The sequence below is a fragment of the Cavia porcellus genome, unplaced genomic scaffold (genome assembly GCF_034190915.1).
Source record: "Cavia porcellus strain 051 isolate PalLab524CR breed Dunkin Hartley unplaced genomic scaffold, mCavPor4.1 scaffold_8, whole genome shotgun sequence".
Classification (NCBI taxonomy): domain Eukaryota; kingdom Metazoa; phylum Chordata; class Mammalia; order Rodentia; family Caviidae; genus Cavia; species Cavia porcellus.
Window position 1 is genome coordinate 23,100,434 of NW_026947491.1, and position 19,143 is coordinate 23,119,576.

Below are 19,143 nucleotides of genomic sequence, written 5' to 3' on the forward strand. Positions count from 1 at the left end.
TGTATTATTGCTGTTTGTTTTCTTGTTATTTTTAAGAAGTTTTTCATTTCATGCTCCCATATTACAAATCTGCCCTCCAATTCAGATAATCTATCCTTAGTTTCTTTCACCGGTTATGCCAACTTTCAATAGAGTTTTTACTTTCCTGGTAATCTCTTTGAACCTGCTTCATGTATTCTATGTTTTCTCTATTTTCTCCATCAAACAATTCTCCCCTTTTTTTCTGTTCTTCCATTCCACCATCTGTTTTTTCTTGGGCGGTGCTTAGCATTTCTCTAACTATTCTACTTATATCTTGCTTTATTTCATTAAATACTTCATTTTTAAACTCGTCTATGAGGCTCTGAAGATATTGCTTTATGTCTATCGGTGCTGTGTCTGATATTGCATGTTTTCTTTCTTCCTTTGTGTTTCCCTTTCTTGGATCAGTGTTCTCAGGATTGGGGACTGAGGACCCTTTTTTGTTGCTTCCTCTTCCCATACTTTTTGTTCCTTCCATACAAGCTAATGTAAGAGGCCCAATTTTTTTCTCTTTTTCAGTTACAGTTTGTTTGAATTGCGCTGGCTATATATTACCATCCACTGCAATGTACTAGAGAGACACAGACCTGGGCAGCCTCTGCTGGGCCTGCCCCTCTAGGTCAACCTACCAAAGGCTTCACCACTAGGGTGCACCTCCAGGCACTGGGACCTGGTTTGGGCTAGCCTACTGGGTCTTTGTCAGCGGCATCATGCAGACCGGGCACTCCCCACCAATCCTGCTTGAGAGGGGAATATGTGACTGAAATCACTGCAGTGCCCTGTTTTGGAAAGTCTGCCAGGTCCCAGTATGTCCTTTGCTGGAGCCTCCTACTCTATGAAAGGGTCCCTGTTCCACTCACTCACTGCAAGTTGATGTAGGGCTCCCTGCTAGTCCCGCTCTCAACTCCGTTTGCAGATTCCCACTCTCAGAGCTTTCACGCATCTCTCTCCCTGCCTTGCAGATTTGGACGCAGCAGCGGAATCAGGAAATTCAAGTCGTGGCTTCCAGTTGCGTGGGTTCTAGCCTCCAAGCTGAGATTTTATCTGTTCCTGTTATAGCACCAGGATTGGATTTCCAGTTGTTTTCTCTTAGCTTAGTTCATCCCTGGGTCAGCAGGGTGTATCTCCCCTTGTTTAGGACTCCTCGTACCACACCACTCCTGGATTTTAAGCGGGGTATCTCAGAGAGCCTCCATAGCTGCTGTTATCTATCCGCCATGTTCTTCTGGAAAAGTAATACTCCATTTTATATAAAAAAATCTTTGTATTCATTCCTCAGTTGATAGGCTTTTGAGTTCTGTCCAAGATTTACCTATTATAAATGTTGCTGCCATAAACATGTTTGTGTGCATATATCAATATGGTATGATATTCTTAATTCTTTTGGTAAAATACTAAGAAGAGAATGCAGTTCCTTGATTAAATGGAACCTCTAGTTTTAGTTTTCTAAGGAATCTCCACCCCGAGTTTTACAGTGGTTGTACCAGCCTAGATTCCCCTCAACAGTGGAGAAGGGTTCCTTATTCCTCACACCCCAGTCAGCATTTGCTATTGGTTAGTTTCTTTTTTTTCTTTTGAAGGTAGTGAAATACAACAGAACAAGACAGAAAAAAGCCAGTCAAGGCAAGGCAGTGAAACTGGCACAGAACTTCACAGTAGAATACCGGGATAACATAGTAGGTACTATAGTATATCTCGTTATCTTCACAATAGTTGTCCATTCAATCAGGCATAGCAAAATCAATAACCAAAAACAGAACTTTGTAAATCCTATCAAAACAGAATATCGAGTAGCACAAAACAATCAGAACACAGCAAAACAGTGAAAACAATGTTGGCCTTTAAAGAGAAGACAGAAGGAAATCCCCCATATTTCCTATACTGCATACAATCATCCTACCAAGAAATGCTCAGACCTCTGGCCCTCAATTGCTCACTGAGGAGGGGAGGCACAGGGAACGTTTGATTCTCAGCTCATGGCCCAGTAGGCTGATGAGACATGCTGATCAGTTCTCTTCTTGGCTTGTCCAACACTTACCAGGTAGGGTTGCTTTCTTGCTCAGTGCCCTGAGTTTTCTAGTTTATTGATAATAGCAGAGTACATACAAGTGCAAATTCCCTGCACTGAATGTGATTATTCTCTTTATCTAAAATATATGAATAAAACTAATTATTTTTTTAAAAAGAAAATGGTCTTGAAAAACCAGATAAGCTCTAATACAATTGTAATGGGGGAACCTCGATATCCCACTGTCACAAATAAATCAATAAAGTGGACAAAATCAAGAAAATATCTAAGCTGAATCAAAACTTTGAACAAATGTACTCAGTAGATATCTAGAGTTTTCCATTGGACAAAGAATACATAATCTTTTCAGCAGCACATAGGACTTTTTTTTTTGTCTTTTTCTTTTTTTATCAGTACCAGGGATCGAACTCACAACTGCCTGCTTGCAAGGCAGGTGCTTATGCCGCTGAGCTAAATCCCCAGCCCCCAGCACATAGGACTTTATCCAAATAGACCACATACTACCTCACAGGACATACCTAAGTAAATACAAAGAAATTGAAATTACCCCATGTATTTTATCAGATAGTAGTGTAATTGTCTTTTTTACTCATTGCTGAGACAAAATACCTGAAGCCCAAAGTTGGGAAAGGAAAGGTTTATTTCTTACAGTTTTTGGAGGTTTCAGTCCACACTCAGTTGACTCCAAGGCAGGCAGGCATGGCTGGGCTGCCGTTCATGGCGGCTGCAAACAACAAACAGCAACCAGCAAAGAGAAAGACACACCTTCTTCCTGCTATTACATTGCATCCTGGCCCCACCCCTAAGTGAGTTAGCACTAACACCATAAATCCAAGCACTATACAAATGAATGAATAATAAATGCACAATTCGAACTCATGAGGGGGACAGAGACATAAACCATGACAGTGATATAATGGAAAATCAAACCCAAAAGAATTGATAAAAACTATAAAACTTAGAGATTAAACAGCACCCTGCTGATCAGCCAATTGGTCAGAGAAGAAATTAAGGAATAAATTATACCATTTCTATAATTAAATGGTAACGGCAATGTGACATTCCAGAACTTATAGAACATAATGAAAGCAGTCCTATGAGAAAAATTTATAATGGTGAATTTCCAGAAAAACAGTGTGAGCTCAAATTAATAATTTGTGTTGTACCTAAAGCTTTTAGAAAAACAATAACATGTCAAACCTAAAGTGTGTACAAGAGAAGAAACTATAAAAATCAGAACAGAAATTAATGTTTTGCTACTAAGAAAACAATACCATGAATCAATCAATTGAAAACTTAATTCTTTGGGGGAGTAAATAAGATAAACAAGACTTTAGTCACATTGATTTTAAAAATGGAATGGAAAGATTCAACTTAATTCAAATAGGAATAAAAAGGGCAAAATCACAATGGATCCTGCAGAAATCTAAAGGACATAATACCTACTTTAAGAATCTACAACTCTAACTAGATGGAAAAACTCAGAAGAAATAGACAGATTTCTAGATACATGTGAATTACCAAAGCAGAATCAAGAAGATATAAAAATTCTAAATAAGTCAATATCAATCAATCAAATTGTAGAATTACTTTTAAAACTACCCACAAAGAAAAGTCCAGCTCCTGATGGACTGATGAATTCTATAACTTTAGAGTAGATCTAACACCACTACTCCTCAAACACTTAAAAAAATTGAAAGGGAAGCAATATTCCTAAAGCATGCATTATCCTTACACCAAAACCAGAGAAGGATCTAATCAAAAAAAGAGAACTAAAGGCCAATCTCGTTAATGCACATAGATGCAAAATTCCTTGATAAGATACTGGCCAAACAGAATGCAGCAAATCATCAAGAAGATAATACACTATCTCAGGATTGCATATATAAATCAATAAATGTAATACATCATATTAACAGAGCCAAAGAGAAAAATCACACAATCATCTCAATAGATGCAGAAAGTTTACTTTAAAGTCCAACACTCATTCATGACAAAAACCCTAAAGAAATTGGAAAAGAAGTTCTTTAATTCAATCTGATAAAAGCCATCTGTTCTGGATTAAAAACTGGTGGTCAACTTAACACTAGCTGAATTAAATCAGCATTGTGCTGAGTATAGATAGCCCACCTGAGGAAAGTTGCCAGCATAAATAGATATGTGGAGAAGGGGAAGCTACGCATTGTGGGTTTCTTTAAGTGTTGTTGTTTGAACTGTTGGTTCTCCTGGAGGAGCTCATCATGACTAGCTTTCCCAATGTGAGTTCAACTATTGTCATCGAAGGACCTTGTTGGTGAGAGTGACTGTAGTTCACTCTAGGAGAGCTCTGATCCTTACATCAAGCATCGCTTCCTGGCTTTAGGGGGAAGACATGCACCATTTAATATTCAGGAGAAACTCATTATGCTGGTTTTTGGGTATGTACTCCACCATTCTTTCTTATTGTCAGAGGAGCTCAGGACCTCTGTGTCACTGAGGATGGCTGAGGATGGCTGAGGATGGCTGTGGTGCTTTTCAGGACAGCCTGGATCTTTATTATGAGCATGACTTCTCAGCCAGCATAGAATCCTCAACCTACCAGCACAGCTCCTTTACCCCACTGGCATAGATTTTCTAGCTTCCACCGCTGACCTTTGGGCCTTCCCAGCATGGATCCCAAAACAGACTGGCATGAGTCCTTCTCGTGGGCTCTAGGCCTCCAGATGGACTCGTGGGAGGCACTGTCATGGGCTCTAGGTTTTCATCTGGACTCATGCAGGACATAGCTGTGGGATCCAGGCCGTTGGCTGAATATTTTGTGTCTTTAGTGTTGTGGACAGATTTCCTGCACTTTCTTGTGTTTTATTCTGGGTAACCATCATAAAATAATAATATTATAAATTTTGTGTTCTGATTCTAATTGTTCCCCTCATAACCCCTCACTGCAACACCTAGCCCAGTGCACCTGCTTTTACTTTTGCATTCTGGCTTCCCTCTCTGACACCCCATGTTTTCTACACTAGCTAGGGACCCTAGTAGAATGAACCTCTCCTCAAGCTTCACCCCTGCCCCTCTGGAATTGGCTTTGAGGTCCCTGTCCTTTCAGCCAGGTCATGGCCCAGATCCAGCCTCTGTCATCAGGCAGAGGTCTGAGACCCCACTGTCCCACAGTTGAGTCCTGTCTCTCCCTCAGGACTCTCCCAGACTGCCCCTGCTCCCTCTTCTGTGGGCCCCAGGTGCCCTCCTAGTCGAGGGGCTCTGTGCCTTTCAAGAGCCATAGTGGCCCTCACATGGAACACTCTCCTTGAGTGTCCATCGGGTCCTTACTGGCATGGCTTCTGTCTTCACTGGACCCTGGCAGGTCTGGAGGTGGGAGTCTTCTCTCTTAGACTACCTTACCCTTACTGTCTTAGGCAAAGCTAAGGTTTCTTGTTGAGGGCCACAGCTCCATGCAGGACAGGCAGGAACATGACTAGTGGTGACCCACTGCCAGTACTCTGCCCCCAGGGCAGCTGGGAAGGCAGCATGCAGAAGGGATGACCAGCTCCTGTGTAGCCGCACACAGATGGAATCAGAGACACAGACAGCTGATGGCCTCGGTGCATGAAAAGATGCTCTGGGTCCAGCCTCCAAGTAAAGGGACCCCAACTCTGCTACCCAGGCCTCTCCCCGCAGCTGATAAGATGCCCAAACTGCAGGGAGATGAGGGTCAACAGAGAAGCATCTGTCAGATTCTAAAGAAGAGAAGCTTTTTCTACTGCCACCCATCTAGTGATTGTTACTGGGGTGAATTATTAGCTCCTGACTCAGGGTCAGGGCACTTGGAGGCTGATGGTGAGGGGAAGGCATGGGACCCTTGGTCCAGTCCACTCTGGTGAGGGCCTGAGCTGTGCTCCTCATATGCTCCCAGCCTAGCCTAGCCATCTATACCCTCACCCCCACTCTCTACACCCTCTCCACACCCTCTACCCTCACCTCCACCTCCTATCCTCTTTCACCCCTCCCCCACCCCTTCCTCCTGCCTAGGGGTTTTGGCTGAGCCTGGGACCACAGTGCTAACTGGGACCACAATGACTGGCAGTTCTACAAAAACCCAAACCGCACAGCAACAGCAGAAAACCCACAGCCAACAGTCCTACAATGTCTTGTGGGGTGGGAGAGCTAAAGAAACAGGAAGAGAAGGAGTTTTGTGATCTTGGAAAGCACAGGAGCTTTCTCAATGACTAGATGCAGAGTGCAGTGCCATGGGTGGGCCAGCACAGGGATTCCATGCAGAAACACTGTGACATGGAGGGACTAATGAGAATCAGTGCCTGCATGGAGTTGGATAGGTAGGGCTACAGAATCCCAGGCTGGGGGTGTCTGTGGCCGTGGGTACTGAGCCAAATCATTGTACCTGTGGTTATTTCAAGAACTGGGACCAGAGCACCCTGAAACTGTCTCCTCAAGTAAGGAGCAAGGTCTGGAGGGCTGCACCTACAAGGGTAGTTTTTGTATAGGTGCCGCCTAAGGGCAGAGGCTGTGTTACTGGTACTTTGACTTCTGGGGCTCTGGCATCCTGGTCAGTGTCTCATCAGGTGAGTCCCCCCAAGACTCTGGTCTTCTCTGCTGAAACAGGGATGGGTCTCTGGGTGTACAAGTTGGACATCTGCAGTGGGGCTGTGAATGGCTTGGGAGGCTGCCCATGCCGCCGTCACTGGGATCTCACCAGGCTGAAGTGCCTGGGCCCTGCTGCCTCCTGTGGGTTTGAGTTTTTGTGTGGACAATGGCAGAGCAAGTGTCTCAGTGCAATGCCTTTGGTTTCTGGGGCCAGGGCACCTCAGTCACCGTCACGTCAGGTAAGATGATTTCTTTAGTCTGTTTGGCCTGGGCTCAGCCTCTTCTGGAGATAGGAGGGGTTTCCTGAGGTTCTTAGTCTATGTGGGACTTCTGGGGCTCCATGGGGGTCTCTGTGCTGCCAATGGCCTTTCTATGGGGATAAGGCACTTAGTTCCTGGGGTGAAAGTGACAGAACCCTGCTATGGGCAGGGGACACACTGTGACCTTGGGGCTTGGACTTTCTGCCATGGCCGTCCACACAGGCTGTGGGGTCAGGTTTTTGTATACTCCATAAGGGAGCCTACAGCATTGTGTCAACTTTCAATACTGGGGCCAGGGGACCCTGGTCACCGTCTCCTCAGGTGAGTCTTTACAGCTTCTTTTCCTGCTCAACTCTGAGGAGTTTTGCTGCATTTTGGGGGGCAAAATGATCAAGTTGGAGTCTCAGGCAAAGAAAGACAGGGTCATCCTTGGTGGCCAGGAAGGGGTGTTAGGTGTCATGGTTCACACAGAAACCCTCTGTCTTGGTCTCTGGGACTTCTGGCCACCCTTGGCCTCTGGGTCTTGCTGTCTCTGCTGATTTTAGCCTTCACCGGGCTCAATTTGAGGGGAGTTGCCTGGGGTCTTGCCAGGGGTTTTGCCTGGGGTCTTGCCAGGGTTGTTACAATGTGACAACCAATTTAACCACTGGGGCCCTCCTATCCTGGTCACTATCTCCTCAGGTGAGATGAATTTCTTTGCCTCCTTGTAGCCAGGAGAAGGGTTTCAGAGGTTCTTTGGTCTGCATTGGGTCATCTAGGGTCTATGAAGATCATCTGGGGATTTGAGGATCTGTGTCCTGCTGATGGCCTTTATGTGAGGGTAGAGACACTTTTCTCTGGGGACAAAGGGTGACAGAACCATGCTCTGGGCATAGGTCCTTGGGACCTGGCCTTACAGCTTTGGCTGGGTTGGATTAGGTTTTTGTATACCCTCTAAAGAGGCCCATAACAGTGTGATTACTTTGATGTATGGGGCGCTGGAACACTGGTCACCGTCTCCTCAGGTGAGTCTTTACAGCTCCTCTTTCTCCTTAACTCGGGTTTTTACTGCATTTTGGGGCAAAATGATGGTATTCAGGTCTCAGGCCAAGAAGTATGGGGATGGCTCGATAGGCTAGGGAGGGGTCACAGATATCCCCTCCATCCTGGTCCTTGTGGCCAGATCTCTCTGAGCCTGGTCCTCTAAGGGATGTGGGGCCTCAGTCCGGCACCAGTTCTTGTTTGGGATCCTGTCATGGTTGTCACAAGGTGACAACTGGTTTGACAACTGGGGCCGAGGGGTCTCGGTCACCGTCTCCTCAGGTGAGTCCTGCCCTGTCTCCACTCTAACGCACTAGGGGAGTCTCAGGGGTCAGAGTCTCTGTGTCAGAGTGACAGCGGCATTTTAGAAGGAGGGAAAGGGATCTGGGGAGCTGAAAATGCAGCCCCTTGGCTCTCGGCCACAGGGGTCCTAGACAGGAGTTACCGCTGGTGGGCTAGGGTGGTGGTTGCCTGCTCTTTGGAGCAAAATCTGGGATAGTGTGACTGCAGTGAAATTGGACTTGGTCAGTTTGGAGGTGATCAAGGCTTTGTGTGTCCCTAAGAGAATAAGGAGTGTCAGTTCAGGGTCACTTTCTCAGGCCAGCAGCAGCCTGGCTTCTGAAGCTCTGGGCTGAAATGTGGATGTCTGGGGCCAGCAGAGGCAGAGACCTGACATAGAGGCACAGACCTGACACAGTGACTCAGGTGCGGCCACGGAGGTCAGTCTCTGGGTGATGAGCGCAACGCTGGCTGGGCACTCAGGGTTTCTGTGGGGTGTGGATGGAGCGTGCACTACTGTGATTACTATGCTTTGGATATCTGGGGCCCTGGCACCCTGGTCACCGTCTCCTCAGGTAAGAGCAGCCTCTCGGGGCCTTTGTTCTCTGTTCTTGTCTGTGGGATATTCTGAGAACTGCAGGCTCATCTCACTGGGGATCTGGGTGGCTGGCTAGGGGGGCTGGGACTGGCATGTTCCAGTGGATGTTCCAATGTCTTTGGAAAATTATAATAAGGACAAGCATATCATTGCAGTACCTTAGTCCCCCCAGACAGCATCCAGGTTTGAGGGTCACCTTCAGATAGGCAGAAAAGGCCAGGACCCTGTAGCGGGAGACATCTCTGGCTGGGCTGGAAACACCCAGATTCAGGACTCATTGCTGGGCGAGGAGAATGCCTCAGTGACCCTTTTGGCAGAGTGACTAGATCATCACACAGAGTGTGGAGTATTTTCTTTAGAATGGTGAGGTATGCTTTGTGCTAGATAGTATTTAAAATTCTTTATTTGTTGGAAAGAGAATGGTCTGAGGGAGTGAATTGAGGAAGATATGTAGCCATGGCCTTAGAGAAAATGTGTGCTGGGTACCTGTTTTCCTTCTTGAGGAGAGGGACCGGGGTCTCCATGTGTGTGGATGCATGGAGGACAAAATGCTGAGAATCAAGTTGTTTGAATGGCAAGATGTCTCTGAAGGGGCTCCAGAGAAGAATGGCTAAGGAAATTGTGACTTAAGACGTATGAGGTTTTCAAGCATATTCCAGCTTTAAATGTCTAGGTATTTAAAGTTTTAAATTTCTTAGTACTCAGGTAGCAATCATGAGTTGTGTCTGTCTGGAACTGATACTGCTGCAAGTTCAGCCAAAGAATAGAAATTCAGTACTATTGCCAGGAATTGAGCCAAGTTTTGATAATAAATCAAGTTTGTTTTTTAAGTCAATGAAGCCATGATGGGTTAAGAGTTAAAGTCAAGATGGCCTGGGGCCAGGACACCTGCAGCAGGTGGCAGGAAGTTGGTCACATGGGGAATCTATTTGGGGAAACAGAAAAACAGAATAGGTAAATTTATAGCTGTGGTTATGAGGAGATGGTTTTGAAATGTTTTGCCCAGCCCTACAGATCTGAAAGTTCCTACTGAGCAAAACAACACCTGGGTCATTTGCATTTCTAAAATAAGCTTCAGATGCTGGCAGGAACTGGAAAGTCCCCTTTTAACTATGTGAATTTAACTTTTGAGTCTTAGCTTATCAACTTTCGGCTTTCTCCAACTGAGCTTATCAACTTCTAAATTTATTTTCAAAGTACAATCTACATGAAACTGAACAGTCTTAGGGACAGTTTATTGGGGTATTTAAGAAAGTTTTTAAATTGCTTTGGTTTTTAAAAAATGTGATAACTAATATTAATGCTTTGTCCAAAAACTAAAACATTATTTTTACAATGTGTGGGTTCCCCACATGTAAGCTAGTTTTTTTATGATTAAGAAAAAAACACTTTGCTATTCTGATGAAGATGCCTTCCTAAGTATTTTTTAAGACCACTCATTGAGTACTTGCTTTAGGAGGAATTTGAAGTGCGATGTATAGAATCACCTTGGATTTTTTCATTCCAACAAGTTATTTGATGGATTAGGAGAAAGCCCGCCTGATAAAGTGAAGGAAAGGCCTTTAGGCCTCTGGCAGCACAGAATGCTTCTCCTCTGCCCAGCTTCCTGCAGACAGGCTGCTGGCTAGGGTCTGAGTGTGTGTGCTGCTGGAACTGGTTTCAGCTTGGGGGGCTCCCAGGACCACCCAGACTTGGGAATGTGTGGCAGTGGCTTCTGCCATCAGGCCAGCTGGCTCTTCGTGACTCAGCCAGTTTTAATGGACTTGGAAGAAATATTCCATGCCAGAGACACTCGGGACCTCCTAGCAACCAGGCATCCAATGTGGTAAGCGAGAGGCAGCTACCACTGCCACGTCTGCGTCTCTTATAAGTTTGAATTTGATGCTTGTTTCTGTTGGAAAGTAAGTCAGTTTTTGTGTTAAAGGAAGACAAGGAAATGTATTTGTGAATCCTTGGAGTAATTGTTGTCTGGGTTGCTCATTCCCAACATTCCGTGAAGTCCCTGTCTAGGAGAAATGGGCACCAGTGGCTCTAAGGTCTATTAACTATTGGCCATTCTTTTCACAGTGCTTGAAAATGTTACTGGTGTTGCCTCCATTTAAGTTATCAGAACAGATTTGATTTTAGACTATTATTGTACTTTCTAAAGAGTTTCATGGCAAACAAGAATTTTAAGTGACAAATGTAGATAAACTGCTTTTCATGGTAGTTGTTGATGATGGTTTAGATCTCGATGGAAATGAAAGTCAAGCTAATTTAAGACTCAGAGGGTAAAGATCAGGCTAAGCAGGTCTTCCAGGAGCTCAGTCTCTGAGGGAGGTTCTTCCAGTGCTTCCTACCAGCACAGACAAAGCTTCAGGTTCAGGAGGAAAAAGTTTTCCTTGTGCAGAAATGACCTTATTTTCTTGATCTAATCTCTGAATATTTCAGTGAATTCAAAGTTTCAAGGATAAATTTTTCTGTTTGTTAAGTGGTGGTAGTGGCTGACTGGGTGGCTCTGCAGACTAAAGTCTTGCCGAGTGAGGTGGGAGACTATTACATTCATAAAAGAGGAGACACTGAGGGTAATAGGCCAACTGAGCTGTGCAGGATCCAGTTGTGGAGTGATTTAGCTGAGCTCTGCTGGGTTGAGCTGGGCTGGCCTGGGCTGGACTTGGCTAAACTGAGCCTGGTTAGCTGAGGTGGGCTAGCTGAGATGGGCTGGGCTGAACTAGGCCAAGCTGAGCTAGACTGAATTGGGCTGAGCTGGGCTGGGTTAGGCTGAGCTGAGCTGAGCTGAGCTAGCAGAGCTGAGCTGGGCTGGGCTGGGCTGAGCTGGGCTGAGCTGGGTTGAGCTGGGCTCGGCTTGCCTAGGCTGGGCTGAGCCAAGCTAGCAGAGATGGGCTGGAATGAACTGGACCGGGCTGGAATGGGCTGGGCTGAGCTAAGCCGGGCTAGGCCAGCCTGGGCTGGGGTGAGCTGAGCTAGCAGAGCTGGGGTGAGCTGAGCTAGCAGAGCTGGGTTGAGCTGGCTAGGGCTGGGCTGGCATAGGCTGGGCTGGCATGACCTGGGCTGAGCTGAGCTAGCAGAGCTGGGCTGAGCTAGGCCTGGCTGAGCTGGACTAAGCTTTCTGGACTAAGCATAGCTGAGCTGGTTTGGGATGGGCTGCCTGGGCTGGGATGAGCTGAACTAGAAGAGCTGGGCTGAGCTAGCTAGGACTGGGCTGGCAGGGGCTGGGCTGGCATGGCCTGGGCTGAGCTGAGCTAGCAGAGCTGGGCTGAACTAGGGCTGGCTAAGCTGGACTAAGCTATCTGGACTAAGCATAGCTGAGCTGGGCTGGGCTGGGTTGGTTTGGGATGGGCTGCCTGGGCTGGACTGAGCTGAGCTAGCAGAGCTGGACTGGATTGAACTGGACCAGGCTGGGCTGAGCCGGGCTGAGCAGTGCTAGGCTGGCCTGGGTTGGGCTGAGCTGAACTTGCAAAGCTGGACTGGATTAAACTGGACCAGGCTGGGCTGGGCTGGGGTGAATTGGGCTGAACTAGGCTAAGCTGAGCTGAGTTGAGCTAGCAGAGCTAAGCTGGACTGAACTGGACCAGGCTGGGATGGGTTGGGTTGAGTTGGGTTGAACTGAGCTAGCAGAGCTGGGCTGAGCAAGGCTGGGCTGAGCTGGACTAAACTATCTGCACTAAGCAGAGCTGAGATGGGTTGAACTAAGCTGGGCTGGGTTGAGCTGGGCTGAGCTGAGCTGAGCTGAACTAGCAGAGCTGGACTGGATTAAACCGGACCAGGCTGGGCTGAGCCAGGCTGAGCTGGGCTGGCTGGGCTGGGCTGGGCTAAGCTAAACTAGCAGAGCTGGGCTAGATTGAACTGGACCAGGCTGGGCTGGGCTGGGCTGGGCTGGGCTGGGCTGGGCTGAGCTGAGCTGAGCTGAGCTAGCAGAGCTGAGCTGGACTAAACTGGACTAGGCTGGCCTGGGCTGGACTGAGCTGGGCTGAGCTGGGCTGAGCTGAGCTCAGCTGAGCTAGCAGAGCTGGACTGGATTAAACTAGACCAGGCTGGGCTGAGCCGGGCTCGGCTGAACTGGGCTGGAGCTGAGCTGAACTAGCAGAGTTAAATTAGACTAAATTGGACCAGGCTGGGTTGGGTTGGGGTGAGTTGGGTTGAGCTGGCTGAGCTGAGCTGAGCTTGCAGAGCTGGGCTGGATTAAAATGGACCAGGCTGGGCTGAGCTGGGCTAGGCTGGCCTGGGAAGGGCTGAGCTGAGTTAGCAGAGCTAGGCTAAATTGGACCAGGCTGGGCTGGGCTGTGCTGAATTGAGCTGAGCTGAGCTAGCAGAGCTGAGCTGGACTGAACTGGACCAGGCTGGGCTGAGCTGGGGTGAGTTGGGTTGAGCTGGGCTGAGCTGAGCTGAACTGGACTGAACTGGACTGAACTGGACTAGACTGGCCTGAGCTGGGCTTAGCTGGGCTGAGCTGAGCTGGCTGGGCTGAGCTGAGCTGATTTGGGTTGACCTAGCAGAGCCTGCTAGCCTGGTTTGGGCTGAGCTAAGCTAGCGGAGCTCAGATGGTTTGAATTGGTTTAGAGATGGTTAAGCTGGGATAAACTGAGCTGGGATAAAATGAGCTGAGCTAGGCTATGCTGAGCTGTGCTGAGCTGAACTGAGCTGATGAGGGCTGAACTAGTAGAGCTAGGCTGGTTTGGGTTGGGCTGAGCTGAGCTAGCAGAGTTGTGAAACACAGCAGGGCTGGGCCGGGCTGAACTGATGACTGAGGTGACTGAGCCGATTGGGCTAAGCAATGCTGGGCTGAAGAGGGCTGAGCAGTGCTGAATGAGCTCAGCTGAGCCAGCAGAGCTGAGTGAGCTGGGCTGGGTCAGCTGTGCTGGGTGAGATTGGTGAGCAGAGCTAGACTAAAATGAGCTGGGTTGATCTGGGATGAACTGAACTGCACTGGGCCAGGCTGCACTGGGCTGGACTGGGCTGAGCTCAGTGCCTGTGGTGCTGCTGACTGAGCAGGGATGCAGTAGGTTCTGCTGAGCTAGCTGAGCTGGCTGAGCTGGGTGACCCAGGCCAACTCCTTGGGGCTCTTTCTGGCCTGTCGAGTCAGGCTCTGCAAGGCCACATGGTTCTAACTGGGCTGACCAGCTAGGGAACTCGACCCTGGGGACTCTGTTGGGCTAGTGTTCCCAATCAGGCTGTCCTGAGGTGGAGTCACACTGGTGTCCTATCCATTGAGAACTGGCTTGGAGCTGGTTGAGCTGGGCTGTGCTGGGCTGGAGCTGGTTGAGCTGGGCTGGACTGGCCTTGCACCTACCCCTCATAGCCCCACTGCTGGTCTGGAAGACCCCAGGGGCAGGCTGTAGTGCTGCTAACTCCATATGCCCATGCAGAGCTACAGCTGCCCTCAGTGTCCCCTTGGCTTCCCTTTTGGCACTGAGGTCTGGCCCCATTTGCTCCTTTGCTCTCCACTAATCAAACCAGCACAGGGATACAACCCAGCAGCATACAGGCCTGCCTGCCCTGAATGGAGCCTCCTGCTCCTAAAGTATCCTCATCCTTGGTTCCTACAGCAGGAGGCCAACAAGGCTTCCCAGCACCCTAAGGCCTCCAACCACAGCTGGCCCTATCCTCCTGAGCCTCAGAGGACCTACAGGCCCAGCTCTTCAGAGGGTAGCCAGTGTAGAAGGAAGATACCAACATATCCCTGGTGCACAGGGTATAAGAGATAACATCTCACACTCTTCCTTTCTTCTCTGCTCTTGGATCCCCAGCAAAGCAATCTGGCCCAACTCTCTTTCCCCTCATCTCCTGTGAGAGACCTCTGTCCGATGGCAACCAGGTGTCTGTGGGCTGCTTGGCACGGGACTTCCTGCCCAGCAAAATATCCTTCTCCTGGACCTATAAGAACAACTCTGCCGTGAACCAGGTCATCAGAACCTTCCCAGATGTACTCATAGGGGGCAAGTATGCAGCCACCTCCCAGCTGCTCCTGGGCTCCAAAGACATCGCCCAGAGCACTGACATCCAGCTGATGTGCAAGGCTCAACATATGACAGGCACTGTGCAGACAGAGGTGATCACTAAAGGTAAGATCCAGTCCTCTCTGGGAACACAGACCCTGGTGTGGCCAAGAGGGAAAGCACAGAGACTTGAGCTGGGTCAAGCTCACATCTTGTTTCCTTACATTAGGGATCGTGGAGCTGGCCCCTAATGTGACTGTATTTGTCCCACCCCGAGACACCTTCCTCGACTCTCGAAAGTCCAAACTCATCTGCCAGGCCACAGACTTCAGTCCCAAGCAGGTCACAGTGTCCTGGCTGCGGGAAGGAAAGATTATAGAGCGTGGCATCATCACAGATGAGGTAGTGGCTGACAAAAAAGACTCCCAGCCCGTGACTTTCAAGGTTACCAGCACACTGACCATCACTGAGGATGACTGGCTGGGCCAGAAGGTGTTCACCTGCCGTGTGACTCACAAGACAGGCACCTTTGACAAGAATGTATCCTCCTCTCTGTGTATCCCTTGTGAGTATCTGTCCCTTGCCAAGATCCCTTTGATGCAGCATACCCCTTGAGCTGTCCACTCAAGTGTGGCAGAGGCCATCCAGACCCAGATACTTACTCCTGAACTTTGGATTATTGAAGTTGCCAAAGGCCGGGTAGGGAGCAGTGGGGACACAGGTCAGGTGACACCAAGCAGCATCCAGGGGCAGGGCTGGTCCTGGGGTATTACACCTTTCTCTAAATTCACATCCAACCACCACTCACAGCAGTATTCTCTCCACAGCAACTCCATCCACAGACATCAAAGTCTTCCTCATTCCTCCCTCTTTCAATGACATCTTCCACACCAAGTCAGTCAAGCTGACCTGCCTGGTCAATGACCTGATCCACCAAGGAGGACTGAACATCTCCTGGTCCAACCAGGATGGCAGGGAACTGCCCACCAAAATCAGAGATGCTGAGAGCCAAGCCAACAGCACTCTCAGTGTCACGGGTGAGGCCAGCATCTGTGAGGATGAATGGGATTCTGGGAATGAGTTCACGTGCACCGTGGTCCATCATGATCTGCCCTTCCCATTGAAGAAGACCATTTCTAAGCCCAAAGGTAGGCTCATCCACCAACCCACTCCCAGGAACCCCCCTCTCCCCCTCCTGCCCTGTGCTCACCAAGTCCTCTCTGTCCACAGCTGGGAATAAGAAGCCTCCCGCTGTGTATGTACTGCCACCAGCCCGGGAGCAGCTGGTCCTGCATGAGCAGGCCACCATCATCTGCCTGGTAAAGGGTTTTGCCCCTGCGGACATTTTTGTGCAGTGGCTGAAGGGTGGACAGCCCTTGTCATCAGACAAGTATGTGACCAGTGCTCCGATGCCAGAGCCCCACACTCCAGGCTACTACTATGCCCACAGCCTGTTGACCGTGCCTGCAGAGGACTGGATCTCGGGGGAGACCTTCACCTGTGTCGTGGGCCATGAGGGCCTGCCGCACATGGTGACTGAGAGAACCGTGGACAAATCCACTGGTAAACCCACCCTGTACAACGTGTCCCTGGTCATGTCTGACACAGCCCACACCTGCTACTGACCACGCTGCCCCTGCAGGGGGGCAGCCTCGGTCCAGTTGCTCTTCCCATGTGCATGCAAACTAACCATGTTGGGGGTGCGGTGTTGCGTTCCCTAAAATTAGAAATAAAAAGATCCCTTCAAAAGATGCTGGTTTTGAGTGTACACTATGCTGGCCTGTTGGCCATGGCTGTGCTGTGCCCTCCCTGGCCAATGCCTGCAGTCCCTCCACCTTGCCCACCCCTCCCCTGGCACTTGGCCTTCCAGTGCCTGGGGAGGCCCTGGTTCCCTGCAGCCGCTTCCTCAGGCAGTGTGTGAGCTTGCAGATCCTGTAGCTGCTTCTGACACATCTGAGCACTTGGCCACGCTGGTACAGGCAGAAACTGACAGACACATGTGCACACATGTGCACTTGATGCACACACCAGCACAGAGGCACACAGATGCACATGGTTGCATACACACACACCCAGCAGTGACACACAAGCAGGTATATATGCACACAGTCTCACACACAGATGGACATGCTTGGCCACATGTCCACCTACACCCAAGTGCATAGATATGCACAGAGACATGAGTGTGCACATGCACTGGGCACAAAGACATGTGGACAGGAACAGTCATGTGCACAGGAGCAGGTAGACACATGGCACAGACTCAGCACAGAGCCATGTACACAGATACACACACGCGCGCGCATGCGCGCACACACACACACACACACACATACACACACACACACACATACACACACAGAGTCTCTAGCCTCCCCAGCTGTGGCTCGTCACACTATGATCTTTCAGGGCTTGTCCCGCAGTCTGCTTGTCCCTCTTTCTTGGCATGGAGTTGCTTCAGTGCCCAGTGTAGCCTGCACTTTGAGTGGGGTGCCATCCCTGGTCCCAGAGCCAGAACTCAGAGTACCCCACAGCGCAGGGCCATGGCAGCTTCTTAGGGAGCTTAGCCTAATCCTGGGGGTTCCCAGGGAGGTGCCATCCAGGCTGACTCTGGGGAGGAATGGGTTCCCAAGGCATAGGGTTCAGTGTGAGTGATAGAGCAGGTGGTGTCCAGATCCAGTCTGCATTCAGGGGCTGCCCTTCTGTGAGAGGTCACTAGGGTCAGCATTAGCGTGATGGCCTTGTAGACACTTGATCCCCTCATTTGAGGCACAGAGAACAGGGGGAAGCTCTGCAGGGGAGCCAGACCCACACAGGGAGGACAGGGCTGAGCTAGGTCCCCACACCCAAGGGATAAAGCTGGCCTAGGGCTGCTCCTACCCTCTTCACTGAGCTATAGCTGTCCCCTGATTGCTGAGTGCACTGTGTCCCCTGGGGCTCACTCTGCCCTGTCTCAATATTGAGATCCTCATGTCTCTGTCATTCAGGCAAGATAGGACCAACTAGGTGTCCCAGGTCTCTGTCACTCTGGTAGGAGAGGAACTTCGAGGCACGACATCCTAGGGTCTCTGTCACTCCGATAGAATAGGATCAGCCAGGATGTCCCAGACCTCTATCACTCTATAAGATAGGAGGAGCTGCTAGTCAATATGTCCCTAGGCGTCTGTCACTCGGGTAGGGCAGAATGTCTGCAGGCTTCTGTCACTTTGGTCAGGAAGCACCACCCAGCCCAACATACTCTGGGCTCTGCTCCTGTTATCAGAGTCCTCGGGGAGGTAACCAAGGGTAGCCTGGCCCTCACTCTGCCCTGTGCACTCCACAACACCCATTTTTTAGCCAAGTGGCTCTTGCTGTGTCCCCTGCTTAAGGAGGGTCTAGGGCTCATTGAAGCCCTTTCTCTGCCCTCCTCTCTGTCCATGTCCTACATCTGTGGTGCTGCCTTTGTCACCTAAGGCCACTGGGCAAGGTTTTGCATCCCTGTCTGCTCCTGCTTGGCCTGACTCTGTCTCTGTCCACCTGTCTGGCTCTTGACATTCACCATCCTGTGTACCTTGTGGTCTGCAATGCAGATGGGTTACAGATGCCCCTGACCCCTACCCCCTGTGTCCACTGCAGAGGGGGAGGTGAATGCTGAGGAAGAGGGCTTCGAGAACCTTTGGACCACCGCCTCCACCTTCATCGTGCTCTTCCTTCTCAGCCTCTTCTACAGCACCACTGTCACTTTATTCAAGGTAGATGGCTCAGGTGGAGGCTGGGGCTAGGAATAGGGAGGAGCCTGCATTAGCCACTTGGGTGCTCCTGCCCCTATCTTTCTCCTACTGGGATGATCATTGATGCTGCCTCTGTTGCCTGCAGGTAAAGTGACCCAGCTGTGGGAGGACACTGAAGACCAAGAACTCAACCACAGTGCCTGGCCTGGGGTGGGCTGTGCTGCATGGCCCTCAACTTGAACCTCTTCGCACATCCCTCCAGCTCTGCGCTCTAGGACACAGGCATCTCTCCATGCCAGCCAATGTCGCCACCATGTTCACAGCACTTGGGTCCCCAAGCTCGGCTTTGCTGTTTGTGTGCATGTTGTCCTGAAATAAACACAGATGTGCTCTTCTTGTTTTGTTTTTTGAGACAGGGTCTCACTATGAAACCACCTTTTTCTGAAGGATTGTCTTCCTTTTTTACACCTGTGTGCTGTGTGATATTCCAGGGAGACCCAAATTGAAGCCTCTCTTGTGACTCTGAGGGCTATGGAAGGACACAGAGGGGCAGCAAAGGGATCAAGGAGAAAGCCAAGCAAAATCAGACATATTCACAGGCCAGGTCTCTACACATGTTCATCATTGGAGACCAGGCACAGGCTCAGCTGTTGCATGTTCCCAGAAGGGCCTCTGCCCTCCACCACTTGCTCCTGCTGGTACTGCTTCAGGC

The 19,143-nt window shown here is 49.5% G+C and overlaps 1 long non-coding RNA gene and 3 gene segments (V, D, J or C); 3 read left to right on the top strand and 1 right to left on the bottom strand.

Annotated features, from left to right (window-relative positions):
* LOC134477138 (uncharacterized) overlaps positions 1–2,793 on the bottom strand; it is a 41,146-nt gene extending 38,353 nt beyond the window's left edge. The window contains exon 1 of the long non-coding RNA XR_010049049.1: positions 2,700–2,793. This is a non-coding gene — a long non-coding RNA (uncharacterized LOC134477138). The remainder of the gene's footprint in view (positions 1–2,699) is intronic.
* A 4,967-nt stretch (positions 2,794–7,760) lies between these two features.
* The window catches only part of LOC111755906 (Ig gamma-2 chain C region-like), a 118,638-nt gene continuing 107,255 nt past the window's right edge, over positions 7,761–19,143 (top strand). Inside the window, exon 1 of the C gene segment in view lies at positions 7,761–7,892.
* LOC101789046 (Ig alpha chain C region-like) overlaps positions 8,625–19,143 on the top strand; it is a 215,223-nt gene continuing 204,704 nt past the window's right edge. The window contains exon 1 of the C gene segment in view: positions 8,625–8,762.
* Positions 10,305–18,825, top strand: LOC106027009 (Ig mu chain C region membrane-bound form-like). The segment is given in 7 exon segments: positions 10,305–10,610; positions 14,533–14,847; positions 14,951–15,286; positions 15,549–15,869; positions 15,952–16,284; positions 18,337–18,452; positions 18,577–18,825. Coding segments are annotated over 6 exon segments (1,170 nt in total).